The sequence below is a fragment of the Leucopleurus acutus genome, assembly GCF_964270905.1.
Source record: "Leucopleurus acutus genome assembly, chromosome: 15".
NCBI classification, from domain to species: domain Eukaryota; kingdom Metazoa; phylum Chordata; class Mammalia; order Artiodactyla; family Delphinidae; genus Leucopleurus; species Leucopleurus acutus.
The window spans coordinates 83,448,607-83,470,049 of NC_139157.1; the positions used below are offsets into that span (position 1 = coordinate 83,448,607).

General features: G+C 33.8%; 1 protein-coding gene across 1 annotated transcript in view; it reads right to left on the minus strand.

The window, feature by feature from the left end:
- Window positions 1–21,443, minus strand: part of ADGRB3 (adhesion G protein-coupled receptor B3) — a gene marked incomplete at both ends in the record, with an annotated part of 785,802 nt that overhangs the window by 465,221 nt on the left and 299,138 nt on the right. Inside the window, 3 exons of the mRNA XM_082855783.1 lie at window positions 4,565–4,729; window positions 10,862–11,023; window positions 16,966–17,076. Of these exons, the coding sequence (XP_082711909.1) occupies window positions 4,565–4,729; window positions 10,862–11,023; window positions 16,966–17,076 (438 nt within the window). The remainder of the gene's footprint in view (window positions 1–4,564; window positions 4,730–10,861; window positions 11,024–16,965; window positions 17,077–21,443) is intronic.

A 21,443-nucleotide genomic window follows, 5' to 3' on the forward strand; every position in this document is an offset into this window, starting at 1 on the left:
AACCCTAATAGCCAAAGCAATCTTGAGACCGAAAAACGGATCTGGAGGAATCAGGCTCCCTGACTTCAGACTATACTACAAAGCTACAGTAATCAAGACATTATGGTACTGGCACAAAAACAGAAAGATAGATCAATGGAACAGGATAGAAAGCCCAGAGATAAACCCACGCACATATGGTCACCTTATCTTTGATAAAGGAGGCAAGAATGTACAGTGGAGAAATGACAGCCTCTTCAATAAGTGGTGCTGGGAAAACTGGACAGGTACATGTAAAAGTATGAGATTAGAGCATTCCCTAACACCATACACAAAAATAAGCTCAAAATAGATTAAAGACCTAAATGTAAGGCCAGAAACTATCAAACTCTTACAGGAAAACATAGGCAGAACACTCTATGAAATAAATCACAGCAAGATCCTTTTTGACCCACCTCCTAGAGAAATGGAAATAAAAACAAAAATACACAAATGGGATCTAGTGAAACTTCAAAGCTTTTGCACAGCAAAGGAAACCATAAACAAGACCAAAAGACAACCCTCAGAACGGAAAAAAAAATATTTGCAAATGAAGCAACTGACAAAGGATTAATCTCCAAAATTTATATGCAGCTCAATAACCAAAAAACAAACAACCCAATCCAAAAATGGGCAGAAGACCTAAATAGACATTTCTCCAAAGAAAATATACAGATTGCCAACAAACACATGAAAGAATGCTCAACATCATTAATCATTAGAGAAATGCAAATCAAAACTACCATGAGATATCATCTCACACTGGTCAGAATGGCCATCATCAAAAGATCTAGAAACAATAAATGCTGGAGTAGGTGTGGAGAAAAAGGAACCTTCTTGCACTGCTGGTGGGAATGTAAATTGATACAGCCACTGTGGAGAACAGTATGGAGGTTCCTTAAAAAACTATAAATAGAACTACCATATGACCCAGCAATCCCATTACTGGGCATATATCCTGAGAAAACCATAATTCAAAAAGAGTCATGTACCAAAATGTTCATTGCAGCTCTATTTACAATAGCCCGGAGATGGAAACAACCTAAGTGTCCATCATCGGATGAATGAGTAAAGAAGATATGGCACATATATACAATGGAATATTACTCAGCCATAAAAAGAAACGAAATTGAGCTATTTGTAATTAGGTGGATAGACCTAGAGTCTGTCATACAGAGTGAAGTAAGTCAGAAAGAGAAAGACAAATACCATATGCTAACACATATATATGGAATTTAAGAAAACTAAAATGTCATGAACAACCTGGGGGTAAGACAGGAATAAAGACACAGACCTACAAGAGAATGGACTTGAGGATATGGGGAGGGGGAAGGGTAAGCTGTGACAAAGCGAGAGAGAGGCATGGACATATATATACTACCAAACGTAAGGTAGATAGCTAGTGGGAAGCAGCCGCATAGCACAGGGAGATCAGCTCAGTGCTTTATGACCACCTGGAGGGGTGGGATAGGGAGGGTGGGAGGGAGGGAGACGCAAGAGGGAAGACATATGGGAACATATGTATATGTATAACTGATTCACTTTGTTATAAAGCAGAAACTAACACACCATTGTAAAGCAATTATACTCCAATAACGATGTAAGAAAAAAAAATTGGATGCCATCTACTTAGCAGTAGACATCAAAATTTTCATAAATAGAACCATTTCATTATTTGATGTGCGCAATATTCATCATCCCTACACAGTATCCACTTCATTATGGGGGTGATATGTGCTTCCTAAAAGCAGGAAGCTGGGACGCTGCTCTAACATGATCCCACATTAAAACGTCACTGCCCATGACCACAATCTGCATGGTCAAATCTTGCAAAGGTGGTGAGCAGAGACCCAGTTTGTTGTTTTGAATGTTTCCTCTGCTCTCTTCTGTTCTTCACTTCTCAATCAGCCTAACCAAAGAAAACCAAGTGTGGGTGTTGGCCCACTTCTTCATCACTGACACTTTTCCCATTAAAGGTTTTCCCCTAAGAGGTTGTCTTAGGGATCTCAGGTAGGATGGCTACAAGAAAAGGAGGTTGAAACCACTTAATATTCAAATTACCACCTCTCATTGAGACTAGAGTGTTTGTATGTGTTTTTCAGAATTGCATTCAATTTTTCACATGCTTATTTCTAAATCCTCAGAAGATATTACAAATTTCTTGAGATCAAGGACTATATATTCTTCTCAGTAGTGTCTTACATCTAGTTGATACTTAATAATGCTTTATATTCAGTGAAGGCACCTGAGATTAGCTATAAGAAATTAGTTCTAATTCTTCTAATATCTAGGAAGAATTTGAAATATTTGTACCAAACATATCTTATATAATTTAAAAACATAATGCCAAAATGTTGAGCAGAGTATAAAAATATGTATTTTTTAAATCATAGCTATAAGAATTCCCTTTCAGATAGTAAGGAAATTGGGATAAAATATGGTAAGAATTTTATCCTTTATGATGTAACTAAATCCAAGAATGGAAATAACAGAAGTCAGAAACAACACATTTATTAAATATTCAAGATAGATCCATAATGCTCACTTTATGAGAAATATGAGTTGGCCAGATTTACAATTAGTATAATCATAACTCCCCAAAATTAAAGACCTAACAAAAGAAAGCCAACCAAATTTAAGGGTCTTAGAGTGGCTCCAGTGATGGTATAATACAGGTAAAACACACATGGTTACTACTTGAGTGATAAAGCAAAAACTACATCAACTTAGAAAAATTAGTTTTCTTATCTAAATTGTAACAACTCAGCATCTCTGTGTACTCATCCAAGCTTTTTCCTGCTAGAGAAAATTCATGGAAAGTGGACTATGAAAAACCTGGTTGATAACATTTTACTGATCAGTGCCATTTTATCTTTGTACTTATGGGGATCAACTGAGGTAAAAGAATTAATTAGAAACTAATATATTAAAAGAGAGTCTATAGTTAGCTATAATTTTTTATTTCCCAGTGTTATCTATTTTTTCACACTCCACAGAAAAATAAGAGTGAGCTCTGACTCCCCATAAATATCACAGCTCAGCAGTTAAAAAAAATTCTAAAATTTGTATAAATTTACTCAAATCTTTGGAAAAAAGGCAGAGCATAAATATATATGTGTGTGTGTGTGTGTGTGTGCCTATCTGTATGTTTACAGAGAGATAGAAATAAGACAGATCATAAATAGATTTTCTGGGAGTGATTTGCAAATAAGGAATCATGATTATTGACTCCCCAATATTCATAATACCTGAATACTGAATCATATGAGTTTATTCACTATTTGTAGAATTCATAACATTCTAAAAGTGATGATATTACTCAATACAACTACTACATATTTACATGTATATTCCTAAGTGTAGCAAGCCAGTAAAAGAGAACAATTAAGCTTGTTAGATGACTGTTGCTTCTCTACATTTTTGGATGTTTTCAGTCTTCAGATGTTTTAGATTCTTAAAATTTCCAGAAGAACTTTGAATTACTGCCTTATAATATAAGATATTAACTTGGGGAATTTAGAGGGCAAATGGGACTCAGTGTGAGTTGAATAATGTGTCTGGAGCTCACTACTGGCATCCCAGCTCTGTTGCTTGCATGTAGAACATGTGACTGCATGGACAGGTGAGAAACTCTCCCAAAGAGAAGATGATGCTTATTTGTAATGGTCCCATTGTCATTTTTGTTAACCTCTGCCACTTGCCACTCCTGTCTGTGTCTTCCTGTAGAAGTGCCTTTGCTTTTCCTGGGGAGATTCTATCATTTGTTTGTTTTTATTTTCTCTCATAAATTGCAAGCCCCTTCAAGGTGGAGATCAGTCTTTTTCATTTTGTAGGTATCTGTTTTATGTGTGAATGTTTCAGCAACCTAAATAATAGCATTATGAAGACTTCTCTCTGGAGTAAGGGGTGGAATTAGCAAAGTCGGGTAAAACAGAATTGAAATATTTTGAAGGAAAAAAATTTTAAATAACATAAATACACTCTAAGAACAGACTATACAGTCTTCATAATCACATAAAGACTGTATGTCATTTATGATCTAACCATTTTATGCATCTAGCAGTGAATCTAGAAAGTCTGATTTCCTAGCAAATGTCTATCATGCTCACACGTGGTCAAGGGTGCATCCCACTCCTTAGCTGAGTGAGTGTGAGAGAATAACATCAGAAGGATTGCCTCCACACCGGTCTCTCTAGTTACAATGTGGATGCAACAGTCAATTCAGGTCTTTGGGATGGCTTATAATTTTTCCAGGAGGGAAATCCAAGTAGAGATAAAATCTTAGTGGGAATCATTAATATACCTATTTATAGAAATCCAATAAAGGTGAGCATTCATTGGTACTTAGTCAAGGAAATATTATACACAATTACATATGATAGAAGCAAGGAAGGTACCCAATTTTATTTAAGCAAGAATCAATAAGCAAAGGACACATTTTCCAGTGTGACTGCATGAAGGTTGTACTCTTAATATCTCCTAGGTATCCTAGGGACCATACACTGGGACATAAATGCCAAGTTCCCCAAATCCAGAACAGGCTCACCTGGGCAGAGAGCGATATTACAAGGCTTATGATGAGTCTCGGGTCCTTCACACGGCCTTCCCCCATACTGGGGCGGAGTGCACGACCGTGTTCTTGTTCTTTGGCCTCGACCACACGTGAATGAACACAAACTCCACGGAGACCACTCCTCCCAGACTCCATGGACTGTAATAAAGCAAAGAAGCTTCAACAACAGAAGCAGAGAGGCGAAGTCAAAGATTATTTTTCTTTATAATTAAGAAAAAAACTCATCAAATAGACAAATATGAAGATATTTTAAAAATTCAATTGAATTACTCTTATTTGTCACAAAATGTAAGTTAAGTCAGCAATCATTTAACTAATGGAAAATTGCATGTACCTCTTTTTGTATTTGAACAATTATTTATGTTATAAACTTTAAATGTTTTTATTATTATTTTTTTAATGGAAATGCACCTCTCTCCCTCATAGTAAAATAGTCATGAGTTACTTCTATGTAAAAGTAACATCAACTAAATTTCTTAGAGTGATCTTCTGAAGTTAAAATTGCATTTAAATAGATAAGTGTCAATTTAATTCTTCCAACATTTACAAAGTTTCAGGATTAATAAATTTTATGGTGTCAGAGAATGAAAAAAATCTGAAAATTGATGGTACATATTTTAAACAGCTTTTTGACCTCACATTTTAGAAAACGTATTTTTGCCATTTAAAAAATGTGGGTGTTTAAAGTCACTGTCTTTTGAATAAGAGGGAAATTTCAAGAACTCTATCTACTTGCATAAGAGCCTCCTCTCTCCCCAGTTTTAAAACGAGGGGCAAATATGAAGACCTCTTTCTAATAGCCAGAAAAACAGAAGATATCTGTCCTCTTCCAGTAACTGGATAACACTGGAAATCCTCCTAATTAATAAAAATTCTAGAAAAAAACATATGATCTAATTAAGTTATGTCTCATATAACTATCAGTACACCAGTACTTCAAATACGCCATTACGATGAATTCACCCTTGATCGGAAATACTGACATAATTTGTGTTCCTCCATAATAACTGCTGCAAATAAATGTTGACATCTTTTGCAGAAAGTCCATTAGGGTTCAAAGTTTAGGTCACTTTCTTTCACTGTCAAATCACCAATCCCATCCCAATTCTTAACATTTGGGACGGTAAGCAGTAGCACTCCATGGACAGTACAAATCAAAAGAAGCCAGGCAAAATGTCCTTTTCAATTCAAAATTCCTGTCTTGATGCTGAACCTCTGCCTTACTCTTAAAAGTTCCTCAGCAGATGTTTGATATAACACCCACTGACATGAGTAGGGGGAGTAGAAATTTATCACAAAACATGACAAACATGTTCATTTTCTCCTCAACACTGGTCGGGGTAAGCAGAAGTGTCAGAGGACACATGCCAATAAATATAGTACATCTAGAATATTTTGTACATTATCTGCTGACCAAGTTGTTACTTTAAAAACAAAGATCCTTTGTTATTCTTAATTATGAGGCAGCCCGTTCTCTTCTATTTATACTATTTGGTTGCCCAACTTGTGAAAATATGTTCAAATATTGGAAAAATTAGACAAATTTAGGTAATATCCAATGAAAAATTCTTTAAGATTCTGTGAAACTTGCTGGAAAGTATATTTCAAAAATACTATACAGAAAAAGTGAGAGAAATTAAGATGTTTGCATTATTCCCATTTAAGTCTGGGAACACCAAAGACAATTTGTATCCATTGGTATAAGAATAAATAGTAAGTCTGTATTTAAGTCTAAGGAAAAAAAATACACATATACCTATATTTACATATAGGTATATATGATCAATTACAGCAAAATAATTTAAAAGTAACATATATGAATATACTGTTATGTAAACTGTACACCTGTAAGCAATTTTCACATTTATTTCTAGTTACCAAATGTTCTCCACTTAAAAACCACCTTTTCTCCCCGATTTTCTATATAAGATCTAATAGACTATATAGAATTTTTATTTCTGGTTCTGTTCTGTTCTGGTTCTGTTGTCTTCTATCAAATCACATTGTTGCACATGCAGTGAACAATCTCAGAAGAAAAAGCTGCTAAATTGGCAGATTTTTCTCTAAAGTCTCAAAGAAATGTTCATTAATCTTGATTATTTAGTTAAATTATGGAGCTGGAATCCTCTGAAAACTAATTTTGTTTTTTGAATTTTTTTTTTAAATTTTATTTACTTTTTTTTTATACAGCAGGTTCTTACTCACTACCTTTTAACAGCCTTTATTGCTCCATGGTGAAATTTCATGGCTTCTCCACATCAATTTTAAAAAGCAAAAATATGTTTTTTCATTTGAAAAAGACATACAATTATTAATAATTTATTTTTGATACTTGATACTATTGAATTAGTAGGAAATTGTAGCACAAATCTTGTAATTTTATGAATCCTTTTCATAAAGATTTATGATAAATATTAAATATTTTTATTTTAATGGAAATGCATTGGATGAACTACTTTATTTTCAGTAAAGTATGAAAATCTGTAAATGATCTAGTCCATTTGAAAAATGTACCTAGAAACTAAAATCAAATTGATCCATTTTTATAGTTTTCTTCTTTAGACCCTAGCTATAATATCATGTCTCTGACTTATCTAGCGACGAAATGAGGAATACACAATACCCAAATTATATTACTACCAGGTTTCTGAAATAAGTATACAAAGTATCTTGTGATTCAGATTGGGATGTATAAAATAACTCCTTTAAGTGAAAGCTTTTTTTCTTAGGGAAATAAATGGATGTGAAAACTGTGACATTAAAAAAAAAAAAATCAAAACCATTCCTTAGCCTAAATCAGCTTTTTTCTAAAAGACTGGAATATAGAGTAGACTAGTGGTTCTCAACCAGGGGCAATAATGACCTCCCCCTCCCAGGAGACATTTGGCAACATCGGAGACATTTTTGGTTGTCATGGCTCAGGGGAAGAAAGGGGGCTACTGGTATCTAATGAGAAGAGGCCAGGGATGCTGCCAGACATCCCCAAATCCTCAGGCCAGCCCCACAACAAAGATTTATCCATATCGAAATGTCAGTGGTGCCAAGGTTGAGAAATCCTGGAAGAGGTCATAAAACTGTAAGTCAGAAACCAGGGCAGTAAATACATAATTTCATGTACCTCTCTATTTTTCTCAATTTACTTTCTGTTTATCCGGATCATTTTCTGCCCTGAGCAATAAGAGTTTCTGAAGACACTACGATGTCAGAGCAACATTTTTGTAAAAGGCTGGATATCTTAGGATTCGTATTAGAGATAACACATTATTATGCAATTTAAAAACTCTTTAAATGTGAATAATGTGGGTGAAAGTTTACTAATTTATAATACTATTGATTAGCCTTTAAGAGTACAAATAAATATAAGCTCTAGTTCTATCATCCCACATATTCTGTGAAAAGTGTCATTAATATTCAGTTTGTCCTTGTGTCATTTTCATTAATTAAATAGCAAATACCCTTGCTTATTCACAGTGTGACAAGTAGGTTATTTCTGAGATAATTTTCTTCTTGGGAATAAAGTATTTCAGAAAGATATTTACACTGTTCAGCGTGATATGTTAGGTTTTAAATTCACTTTTTGTCACTGTTTTCATTATATATTGTGTAAAAACATATATTTTTACCAGCATGACAAATAATTGAACAAAATATCGAACACAACATATTTCATAACAATCACCATCTGAAATGTATCACAATATCCTGTAGTGGGATACTTATTCTACATTTTTCAAATAATAAAGTTGCCAAATTATTCTTCATGTTTGGAAAATTAAAAAGAAATCAACAAAATGCTTTTTATTGTCTTTAATTCAACATCTGAACTATAACAATGATTAAAAGATACGTATTTCTTATCATCAGTACTATTTAAGCAAATTTAAAAGATAAACCTACACGTATACGAAGGTGAAGAGAAACCAGTAATTAGCATGTACTTCTTCAGTAGGCATAATAGTAGAAGGTTTAAGAAACTGAGGAAAAGCTTTATAATTATAGAATATTATTCAGTTTTCTGGACATGAGATGCAGAGTGAAAGGGAGTACACACTGGTCCCACTATACATGGTCTCCACGCCCAGGGAGGGGATGAATCAGCAGCCTCGGGCAGAAGGATGGAGATTTCCATATGTCAGCCAGGTGAGTGTTCATAACTAGTGTTTGGAAAGTAAGCTCTGAATAGAGAACTGTGGAGAACACTTTAGCACCCACTCAGACTTCCATTTGGGGATCTGTTTGCCATTAGAGTCTATCCCTGTATGTTGAAAGGATCTTGACTCTTCAAAAGGATGCTGATAACATAAACGTGTATGTCAAGTATAGCTTAACTCTCTGTTGACACTTTTCTTGTTGCCAAGTACAGGGCACTTGATCGTGGAACCCTTAACATAAATACTGTAAATAGGGCCCAGCTTTAAGTTCTAGTCCAGGCAATGAACTTAACCCACACCCACCTGAAAATCCACTAGCATTTCCTCATGAGGTCCTTTTACCTATAAAATTTAGACACATTACAATTTCTAAAATGCCCGTCTCCTTACTGCTCTTGTTTCCCTTCTCTTGCCTAATGTACGTATGTTTGCTCTGTGACCCCTGTTATTGTCATCGTTTTTTGTTGTCTTCCCCACCCATGATCTCCTTAAGCATCTTCCCCCCTCTGTTATCTTTTTATGTTTCATTTGATGTTCTTTCTCATCTAGTCTGATTCCCTCTGATTCTCACTGACTTTTCTTATTTTCAGTGGAACCATTGCTCTTTTCCTACTAATTCTGTCTTCCTTCCTCGTATCTTTCTGCCCTGTTTATCTTTTTTTTTAATTGAAGAATAGTTGATTTACAATGTTTCAGGTATACGTCAAAGTGATTCAGTTATGTATATATATATATATATATTTTATTCTGCCCATTTTATCTTTTAATTCTACCTTTGTCTACCTTTGTGCCTCCCAAGCCCGTAGCAAAGGGATCTCCCACCTCACTGCAGCATTCTTCCTCCATGACTGCCCACCACTTCCTTCCCCTTTTATTTTTTCCAGCTTGCCTTTTCTTTTATTGGAAAATTTATCATCTAATCCTTTTTAAGTGTACAATTCAGCAGTGTTAAGTATATTCATAGTGTTGGGAAACAGGTCTCCAGAAATTTTTCATTCTGCAAATCCAAACTCTGTACCTATTAAACAGCTCCTCCTCCAAATTGTTTTGGAGTGGGTTGCCCTCGCCCCTTCTTCTGGGGAATTGGGATTGTCCCTGCCCCTCCCCCATGCCACCCACTCTGTACTCTTGCTTTTAGCAACTGCGGAATTAGGCTTCTCTGGAAATGGAACTTGCAGAAGACTTAAGCACATTTCACCAGATGAAAGGCGGCTGTAGTGCCAGGCCCTTTCCCTGTGCCCACCTCACTCCAGAGGCCTCTGGAAGGGCTGTGATTGCAAGTCCATTGTCAACTGCAGTGGTCTGAGTCGGCATCACCCATCCACCAAATGGCTGAGCAGAAACACAGACCTGGAGATTCACAGGATTACGTGCTTCGGACTTCTTGAAAGAAAGCCCAGAATCCTTTTAGTACTTATTTTTACATGAAGTCAGTGGTCTGAGAAGAAGAAATGCTTATAATATGCATGTATGCACCGACGGACAAAAAAAATGTTGATGTAACATGGAAAATCTGATCCTAAGTGGGTAAGCTATTACCTTATGCTCCATTTAACATGAAAGATCTTTTTTTTTTTTTTTTCATTAGTGACTTTAAGTTTACAGAGCAGAGGATGACTCTGATGAGGGTAGGCACTTGAATGAAATAAACTAACAGAAAGTCCTTTGGCCCGGGGCACTATTTTCCCCGATGGGGTCAAATAAGTGGTAGGAAAATAGCTGACTGCCTTAAAGGCTGTATCAACCACTGCCTTAAACACTGGGTACTGATCACATTTCCAGGATGCTGGCAAATTTCACTATTCCTACAATATTTAGCTGGACATTTTCACCATCTAAAATAAGGAAAGACTTGGAACCTTAAATACCATTAGAAACAGATACATAATTTCAAGCTTATAGCTGCAGTGGGTAGGGAGACACTTTTGTAATTTCTTGGCTGCTCTGAAAGCGGAAAGAATCATATACATGATAAAATTTCACAGTTGAATACAAATTACACTTATCCACTCTAATTAAAATGCCTATACCAGGTTCATATGAAAATAACACATCATTCTAAATGCGTAGCATGACACAATTCAATAACATCCACAGTTGTAGTTGCTGCTAACACTACCTGGACAGAGGGCAGTGTTATTGCAAACCCTTGATTCTCTTAATGGGCCGCTGCAGTGTGTCCCGTAAGGTGATACACAAGTTCTGGTTCGCACCTGCGACCCCTGACCACAAGTAACTGAGCATGTGCTCCACTGGGACCACTCTTCCACGCCAGATTCACCTGTGTGCAAGACAACAAATAAACATGAAATACTGTATTGAATATTCATCTAGTAAGCATTATACCAAACTGACATTATGACATACAAGAATAATTTCAATGTAAAAACATGACAGTACATCAAAGATACACAAAAACATTTCAGAGAAAAAGAAACTTAAAGAGAGATACTATTACGCTGATGCAAGATCCAAGTTAGCTATAACCTTGTTAGCAAGACTCCACTTCACAAATCCACTGGGCCGTGGATGCTATGAAGGGACAAGTCAGCATTTTTCAAGAATGATTGTTGGAGCGATTCTCTTCAAGCCAATCTAAAGCTTTGTCCTTTGACGGAAGAGGAAACAAAATGTATTGCTAAACTTACTCAGGCTTTGGTGAGTAGGAATATATTGATGTATCCTTCCCCAGTCGTTTGTTCCATAATCTCCTTTCTAATGCTGGATGAGGTAGGGATCTGGGAGTTTGGGCATATCTAATTTTTATTGTGTTGAATACTCACACTTGTTTATAATTTATTCCTGTGCAATTCCTACTTTTTCATCCTATGACAGCTATTTATTTTGTGATAATTTGTTCAAAAACATTCTACTCACAATTTTCCCCATGATGATCTACAGTAGAGAAGTAAGTTTTACTTGAAATGAAGGAAAATTCCTCTATGATTTCTCTTAATTTAATCTGGAACTAAAATTTACTAAAAAAAATAGGGCTTTAAAAGTCACTGAATGTCTGAATCCATTAACTTTCTTGGAGTAGGCATCACCCTGAGACTACGTCTAAGTTCTATTATGATCCAAAGTCATGTCCCAAGGAGACTTAAAGTCAAGAATTTCTAAGACCATCTCAACAGGCTTCTAATTCTATTATGGAATGGTGTTCAGGATAGATTTTTAACTCTAATTTGAAAACTTGCAGTTGCTTTCCTACAAATACAAAATTGGGCCATTTACCTGCTGGCAGGAACTAGTTAAATTAAATTTAGACTTTGTTGAAAAAGACACTTTTTCTTCACTTGGTGAAGTGTTTCTGAAAACTCTGCATCACTGATTATATAAATCAAGGAGCAATTTATATTTTACAGATTCTGCTTAGAATTTGATTTGCCTTTAGCAGAGAATTCAACTGATCGAGTATGATGATCCAATTTCCACCTTTTTTGGAAAGGTTAATACATGACTTAGAAATGACTTGCAGTGCAACTCAAGGCATCTGGTCCACGGGCTGGGACTCTAGGACAGATGAAGTTTGGACCAGAGTGTAACTCAACTTGCTGATCACTGAGAAGTTCTTTTTCCAAAAAACAGAGTCAGATGAAATAAAACATGTGTTTGATAAAGTAGTTCAAGTTACATTCTGGTGTAAGCTTCTTATCTCCTCGAGGGCCCATGACAACTAGGTCACAGACAAGCACCCTTTGAGTAGCACTGTTTGGAAGCATTTGCTCTTATACTGGTCTACAGTATGCACCCAGAGGTGTAAATAATATAATGCATTTATAACTGGATATATATCATAAGGGCACAGTGGTAACTGGGATGACATATTCTATTAAATAGGACATCTTTTCAGTGTTGTGATCAGTGTTTGTCCTGGTCATGCTCTATACGTCACCCTTGATTATTTCAGTATTTTTTGCCTTTACCAATTTATATATAACTAATCTATAAAAATGTTATTCAATGACCATTTGAATAATATTTAAAGCTATGCCTCATAGTTTGTTCTTTTACATGAAAGAATACTCTATCAAGGTTAAAAATAATTATTTTAGAAACCCTATAATATGACAATGGTTAAAAAATATCTACCCATATATGTATACGTGCACATATATATTTAGCAGTGAAAAAAACTTAAAGTTGGGGAAAATCTAATGCAAATTTTTTTCTTGTGATATTTCAACCTGTCTTTATGATGAGATTAAGTGAAGTAGAAATATTATGGTTGAATGTGATTAATTAAAAGCCAGAAAACCTTGAACATTGTGAATTCTATAATAAGTAAAATGATAAAGGTTATGAATACAATTAATTCTATTTTTCCACAAGAGCATTGCATTGTTATGATGGCAGGAAAAGAAGGTTTAACTAAACTGAGCAATGAATCAAGATCAAGAACTATTTTTATGTGCATTTCTGTAAAATTTTTAAAATTTTGGGTTGCTTCTGAATGTATGAAGCTACAATGATGTTGAACAAGCTAGATAATGATGACTGGGTCATGAGAGATTGATAATTAGTGCTCAGAATTGGCATTATTCACTCCCCTTCCAACTGGTGGTTCATTCTGTTGATCAAAACCAAAACAATAAATGAATAAGATATATATGGGCTTTCAAATTCTGAATCAAATCTTGCCATTGAAATACTGGCCCACCTACGAAAATGACCCCGTTATATCTCAATCTATAATTTCAAGTGACATTTCCATGAAATAGTTATGATTTCCATGCTACCACAGCATCATCCCAAAAGGCATGAAGGCTGTTCTAGTCAAGCACGTTGGGGCTTTGTGAGAAATACTTTATAGCAAAGATATTCTGTAAAAAATTCACTGACATTAAGACAGTAAAGTATACTATTTTTAATATATATGTCTTTCGAGATAGCACAAACTAATTTGGTTCCTTAACTTGTAACTTAAGGCATATTACACATTATGTATTCTACATTATGTAGAAGGATTCAGTATCTAAGGCACTATTAAGGCTCTTTATTCTGACGCGAAACATGAAAGGGAACTGAAAAAGCACTGCTATTAAAGTCAGAAGATCTGTCGTTGATGGAAAGCTACTGCATATTAGCTCTGTGACCTTGAGAAAGTCACTTTATTTCTCTGAACCTCTCAATAAAATGAGTAATACATATACCTCAAAACCTATTTGTGAGGATTAAATGAGGTAAGGTATGGGAGTGCATTTTAAACTATAAACAAAATACTAATAAAAAATGTTGCTAGTATGTTGAAATCATGAAATTAGAAACACACAATTTTATTTTTCTGTTTTTGATAACATGTGACACACTATTTTCCCCACTGGAATAAAAGACTACTTTCCTAAACCTGTTTATAGGATCATTTGATAACTATGATGTTAAAAATCATCAGTATGTATAATTAAGATGTCTTAAGCCATCTTGTTGGTATTTAATTTAGAAGTCTATATTAAATATTTATATCTTATCATGGCATTTCACTTCCATCGACTATAAATAGAGCTGTGTCCTAGACTATTTGAGCATTGTACAATTATGTCCAAACTAGCCTATCTCAGTTACTAAACTGACCAAAATGGTCAAGTTATTTTGATAAAGTAATGTGACTTTACTAAATATTACTCTTCTAAAAACATTGCCAGTCACATTATTACTTTATAGAAAGTTTGCTTTTAAATACTGGGTTGACTGATCATAATGATTGAAGAGGCCAGGTTACTCATTTTGAGAAGTAGTTCTTAAGTTATACGGTTTGATAGCTTTTGCTCTGTTTTTCCTCATGACTAACATAAAAATATATTGTGTCTTATTATTCAGTTTTACCCCTATTGCATTATTCTTTGTTCTCAAATTAATGCTAGCAATTACTCATCATTATTTACATGCAACACCAATTTCTTGGTATGAAAGACAAATAGAAAAGTATAAATAAAACAACTTTTGTAGAATTTTATTGTGTTATACTGAGCTGTATTTATTCAGACTACCTTAACATTTGAAGAAAGTATAATCTCAGAAAATATTTAAGGGCAAAAAATAAAAAACCTGCTCTTTTTAGCTTTATAATTGCCTCGTGTCAAATTATGTATTTTAAAAACTATGTTAAATAATGCAGTTTTCCAGTCTTTAATCAGTATCATAGAAATGTAAATTTAAAATGTCTTATACCTGTATTTATATTTACCTATACTATATTTGGTTTAAAATGAAATAATAACTATATGTTATTCATTAGTTAAAGCATCCAATCAATATTTTCAGAACTTTAATTCTGAAGTTCATTGACTTTTCTGACTTATTGTTAACAACATGGGGAAATAGTTTTAAAGCTCCTCATGGATCTGTCTAATAAGCATTTCATTTATTTTACCAAATCATTTGTCCCTATATATTAGATACAAAACAATGCCTAGAAAATAGTGAGTAAATTAAAATGGAAACTAGTAATTCCTCACTAAGAAAATATAATGTTCCTTGTGATTTGAATTTGCAAAAAGGTTTCTGGCTGAAAACTCTGAATTTTCTTGGTATGTGTCACAGGCAAATCCAAAAACTAAACTTATATAAAAACTCCTAGCCAAATTGCATAATATTTATGCATAAACTAATTTTGCTACATTATTGGAAATTTAAACTATGGTTCACCATTTCATTATTAAGTGACCCCAATTTTAAGGAATTTCAGTAAACCAATGTCTGCCACTTCTTCTGCAAAATGTCAGGATACCTCTAATCTTACAGAAATGCCCCATGAAACAGCACAAGAAGGAGTCTGAGTAGTCAGCCCATGCCCTGTGTCTTTACTTAGAGTCAGTCATCCCCTAATCTCTGGTCAGTAGTTGAGACTTTTTGATCCTTGTAAGGGAGAAAAATACATTTAGAAATTTGAAAATTTGCCTGAACCTGGTCATGCACTTTTGGACTTGTTCAATCAAATAGTAAAAATATAAATCACCTTTTCTTAAATAAGAAGGTGCATGAAAAGCAATCCAGATAAGCAAGTTTTCTTCATTTCTGGATTTGGCGGCAACATATATTTTTAAAAAGATAAAAAAGTGTCCTTAATGTAGAATTTATTCTAAATGTTCTTCCTTTTCTGAGAGTTCTGTGACCTACTTGCCACTAATGTATTCAAGTCTACTATTCACCCATTACCAAGAGCACAATTCATTAAGAATATTTGCATTTTTGAGTTATAGATTCAAATCTAGTGTTCTGAATAAGTATTATCCTAAGATCACATGAACTAAAGGAAATATTCATTCTTCAAGGGAATTTCATCAAAATCAGTCTGAATGTCATGTCAAAAAGCTGGTCATGTGCTTGAAACTTCTGTATTAATAGTAAAACATCATCTAGATTGGAATGTATAAGACTTTATGAAGACATAGATGAAACTGTTAGTTTGCAATTTCCTGCAATAAAACTGACAGATGAAAATGTTTATAACACAGATTAATCATGTTTTCATTTAAGAATGTTCTACATTCAAAGAGGGGGAATTATAGCCCATATATTATGATGAGACAAAAGAGGAATGCATTTATTTGTTTATATATATATATATTTGGAGGGATGTATTTTAAAGTAATCTAACTTATTTAGGATTAAAAATACTATAAACCAAAAAATCATTTTTGTTGATAGCTAATTATTTGGAGTGTATTATACCTTACTAATAAAGACTGTCAACTGTTTATTATTTAGCTTATATAACAAAACTCTTTTCAAATTAAAGATATTAAATTCTAAAAAAAGTTTCTGACTAATTGCTATACAGCTTTAACAATCAATTAATATTTATATGATACATGACAACTGAAAAAATATTCAACATATTAAATATTAAATTTCATCATCTAAAGTCCTGCTTAATATATTAATTCTAAAAAAGTCCTAAAATAATCAATTATTGATGAAATAACTTTGCTGAGTTTCTTTAAAAGTTTAATGATACATTTTAAGTAGTTAATTAACATAAGTAAATAATAATATGTAAATCTTAAATGTCCCACAATGAAATCAAAATAAATCTTACACATTTTTTGTGCACTTTTCAGTTCACAGCTACTTCATTTATGGACTTTAACTGGTGACAAAAAAAAATGGCTCAAAAAAAATTAGCTCCAAAAACTGACAAATGTGCAGCAAAAGATTATGAAAACATGCAGTGGTTTCATTAAATTAACAACAATAAATAGAAAAATGTAACTAACGTATTACCAGTTTGTGCCATAAATTTAGCAGCATCAGCTTGTTCCTGAGGGACCCTTTTTTCATGAACAGATCGAGGTCGCTGACTTTTAATTGTATGATCTCCCATCATTCCAAATTCTAAAGACAGAATAAAGGTATATGAAAGCTTGTGTGTAGACATTTCTCACAAATTACATCACTGTCTCATGCAATATGTTCCTACACAGACCTAGAAGTTACTGATTAAATCCACGATTCTAAATTTTTTAGGCTGATCTGCTTGGAACATTTCTAAACTCAAATCAAAAAAATCTATAAACAAGAACAAGGTTTCAAGAAACAATGCTAACAGTCAGTGAAATGACACATCAGGTTTTAAGTCAGCTGAAGTAACAGACATAGTGTACTCTTTTCTGATCGTGTTTTGCAGCAATACATGAGAAAAAATACAACCACAGGGCTAACTTTTGTTTTTCAGAGATAGAATCCTGATGCAAACCAGCTGTTGCTTTGCTGAAGAATCATCACCCCCGACAAGTTTTTTCAGCACATCCTTGAGGAGTGAGTGACCCTGTAACCTAGCTTACCTAAGGCAAACATTCACTTGATGGACTATTTTCCCAAAGACGAGGTTGCCCTTAGTGTCCTCCAAAGCTTATAGATAATGGTGGCTTAGATAACTCTGATTCTCTCCTGCCTTGTGCCCACATAATTCTTCATCCCTTTTCTAACCACTTGGAAGAGAGTGTTTTCTCCTTTAAAAGTTATGTTTAAGAGAGAGAATGACTCCAGGTTTCTGTTATTTAATCCTTTCAACATATACCTCCTAGGAAAGGAAAATAATCTGGGTCTAACTCAGAGACAGATGGGGGAGAGGAAAAATAAGCTGAACAAAAGAATAGATTCCACATAGCATACATTTATTTAATCTATATGCTTAGAAATCTGTAAGCATTCCATGCTTATTTCACTGTTACTGTAAAATAATTCGAATAAAACCAAAGCCTGATGAATGGAGTGGTTAGTTCTGGCTCACAGGACTGTAGGTGGGGGAAGAGCATTGCTGAGGGGCAGGGGTCAGTGGTGCTCAATGTTCCAAGAAAAGTTTTGGGTCTTTAACACCAGGTCTTTCATACATGACACACATGACTGGGTAAAATATGTTCTAATGATAGTGCAAATAGATTGCTAGAACTAATAATGTCAACATTTGGGAATGGATAATTTCACCAGCTTATTGTTGTGGCTTTTCCCATCCATCTTTAAATCATCTTCTGCTAAAATATTACAATGTACCTTGTACGATTAAGCAGTGTATTTTTTATACACAACTCTGATCTTTTATGCAAGGAGAAAAGACTAGCACATGTTTTTGTCCAGCCTGGCAGATTTCTTCATAAATATTAAAGTATGGCTCCTGACAGATTGATTTGTCAGAAATTCTTTCAAGATATTCTACCCAAGAGAACATCTCATGAGAAATCTGAGAAATCTAAATGTGTGTTTGTTTTTATCAGTTTAGATAAAATCCAAGGCAGGAAATGGAAATTTTCATAAAATGTCAGTTGCTTTAATCTCATAAAATCCATCACTGTTTTCCATTACTGCCAACATCCTTTCATTCCATTCATTTATGTGTACGTTATGTGCTGCCTAAACCATGCTTCATTCTGCTAATGAGAAGTATCTAATCACCTATCATTTAATGATTTTGGAAAATGACCACATAGAAAATTTATATCTAGACTCCTGCACTATCCAATATTTTGAAATATTATATATAATTGAAATTTCTCTGGATCTGAAAATAGCAAAAGAAATTTAATAGTAATTTTTATTAACAATATGCTTTACCTTCTGTCTTCTTGAATTTATCACTTAAATTGTGTACATATGTGTCTATCATTTAGGGCATCTGAGTCACAGCACATGTTCACATAAGTAATCTGGGGGCTCTGATGCTTACACTAAGGTAGTTTGGGCACCCGGAGGGCAAAGGACACCAAAGAAAGTATCCCATGCCTACAACTTCCTAACTACAAGGTAACTTTATTACCTGTTCTAGTAGAAGGCAATTCTTCAACTCGGTGGCAGCATGATAATAGCCTGCAATTTGTTTTCTAAGGAAAAATAGTTTACAGGGATTATGATCCTGAAATTTAGGGGTCTGAGGATATAGGTTGGCTGTGAGATCATTTTAAAAGTGTCATATTCAATTTTTAATGATTTCTGAAATTTAAACACGAGTAAAGTACTATTTTTTTTAAAATAGGCATTAGTATTTCAGTGAACTATTTCACATTATTAGCTGGAATGTAATTGAAGCTTCTCAAATACAAATTACAAATTTTATATTACAAATTAAATTTCCATATTCTTCACTCTAGTCACTTCTACTTATTAATAATCAATGTTATATGAGCATTAGTGCTAATGCCTTATCATGGGTCATAGCATTTAAGAAATTCTTCAATCATATGTGGACTTGATTACATAAGTTTTACATAATCGAAAGTTTAAAATAAATTTTCTGATTATTGTTACCAATATAATTTATATTAAAAATTACTTAAAAATTAAAACTATTCAATAATATGAGGTCTTGATATAACTAAATTCCCTATAAGATAGAAGACATGCTAACAATTTACTTCTTTTTCTCAGATGGAAAAGCAACACTATGGTGGTATTTTTTTAATGTGCTAGACGGATTGTTTCAGACCTTAAACAATCCTAATTTGTAAGTGAAACACATAAACTCTTATCTAATTAAGTGAGTTTCTTCTGCCAATGTTTATGTGCCAAGTGTTTGAAAAAAATCTTCTTTGTTTAAGGGTTGTTATCAATGGTAAAATTTAACAACAAATGCTATGGCTCCATCCATTTCTCACAATGGAATACTTTCAAAATATTTGTGCTCTCTTTCAAGATGATATCATATTCAATTTTCTTCATTTCTCATGAATATAAAGGCCAATTGGATCATCTAAACTTAGGGAGAAAAAGCTATCATTTTTGCTATTATTCTCTTATTTAGTGAATATGGGTTGAGGTAAACCTTTAGTGTGTTATGCTTTCTGAATAATATCAGTTCTTCATGGTTGTTGACTTATATTCAAATGATTCTGAGGTGGCAAAGATGATATACTACATTAGTTACACGAGAAAAACAGCATAGCCAAATAAAAAGATGATCTGCTTTGGTAAAAGCAATGAAAAGCAAGTTATGAAATCAAATGAAGTCATGTACAGCATAATATTGTATATGTACATATGGTACATGGCTTATGAAAATACAGGGTTATTTCCTATATCTTTATGTTGATGGTATCGATGAAGTGGTGGATAAATAACTGCGTTCATATATAAAACTCATATAGCTTTCCATGTTTAGGCACATTTTCTCTTTCACTGTGCTTCTTGATAAAAAGCAGTAGTCTCTGGAAGTACGATACAATCAAAGTCACATGAAAAAAAGGTTTTGAAAATCTGTTGCTTTAGGTATAGTTTTATGTCTTTTCTTCTCCCATCCAGGAATATTATAAGTAGATCGTTAAGAAACAAATACACTTGAAAACTGACTCTTGGTAGTCAATTGTCAGTCATGAAGTTTTTGTCTGGAAATCAAGGGTTATAATAATGTGAAGTCATCAAAAATTTAAAACACACACATATCCACTTGTTATTTTACCATGTTTATTCTTCAACGTATGGACAAGTAGAGCAGCAAATTAGTCGATAACAGTTATTACTGCAAACTATCTTGCAATATAAATATTAACTTCACATTGTTAGCTAGCTTTCCTTCACATTTCTACAGAAACTATTCTAGCCCACTGTTGCTTCTCAAGAAACTCCCAGAGATATGCCCTACTTTTAATCTACAGCCAAATTGCACTACTTTTTGTCATGGAAATGGTCAAGCCAACGCAGCCTTTCTCTTATTTTCCTCCACCTGAAACATCTGCTCCTCCAGCCATGCCTGCAATAAAGCCCTCTCCAAATCCTCCTCAAATGGCACCACCTCCATGAACTAACCAACCAATCAGAATCAGCCTCTGTCTGCCCTAACTTCTGTTCTGCTTTGTATCAATAATGGACTTTTACTTATTAGACTGTGTCTTATTCCCCGAACTGGATTATGAACTTATATGGAAAGGAAGTATGTCTTACAAGTTTTAAAAGCACCTCCTGCTTTGCATATAACTGGGGCTCAATATTTATTCTATAAATAACTTTCATGCTAAGAATTGCTTCTCCAAAAGGCAAATTTCTAGATGCCTAGAACCATTTCTTTAACTTGTTTGGTGAACAGTTCAATGGGGAAAAGATAAAATTCTTAGAGAAGTACTTAAAACTTAATTAGGTATGATTATGATGGTCAACATTTCTTTTGTCAACAGAGTTAACTATTGTTGCTATTGTGTCGATAAATATATTCAGATTATTATTTAAATAATTGAAATATTACTCTATTTAGAACTTAAATCTCACTGTCCCAAAAC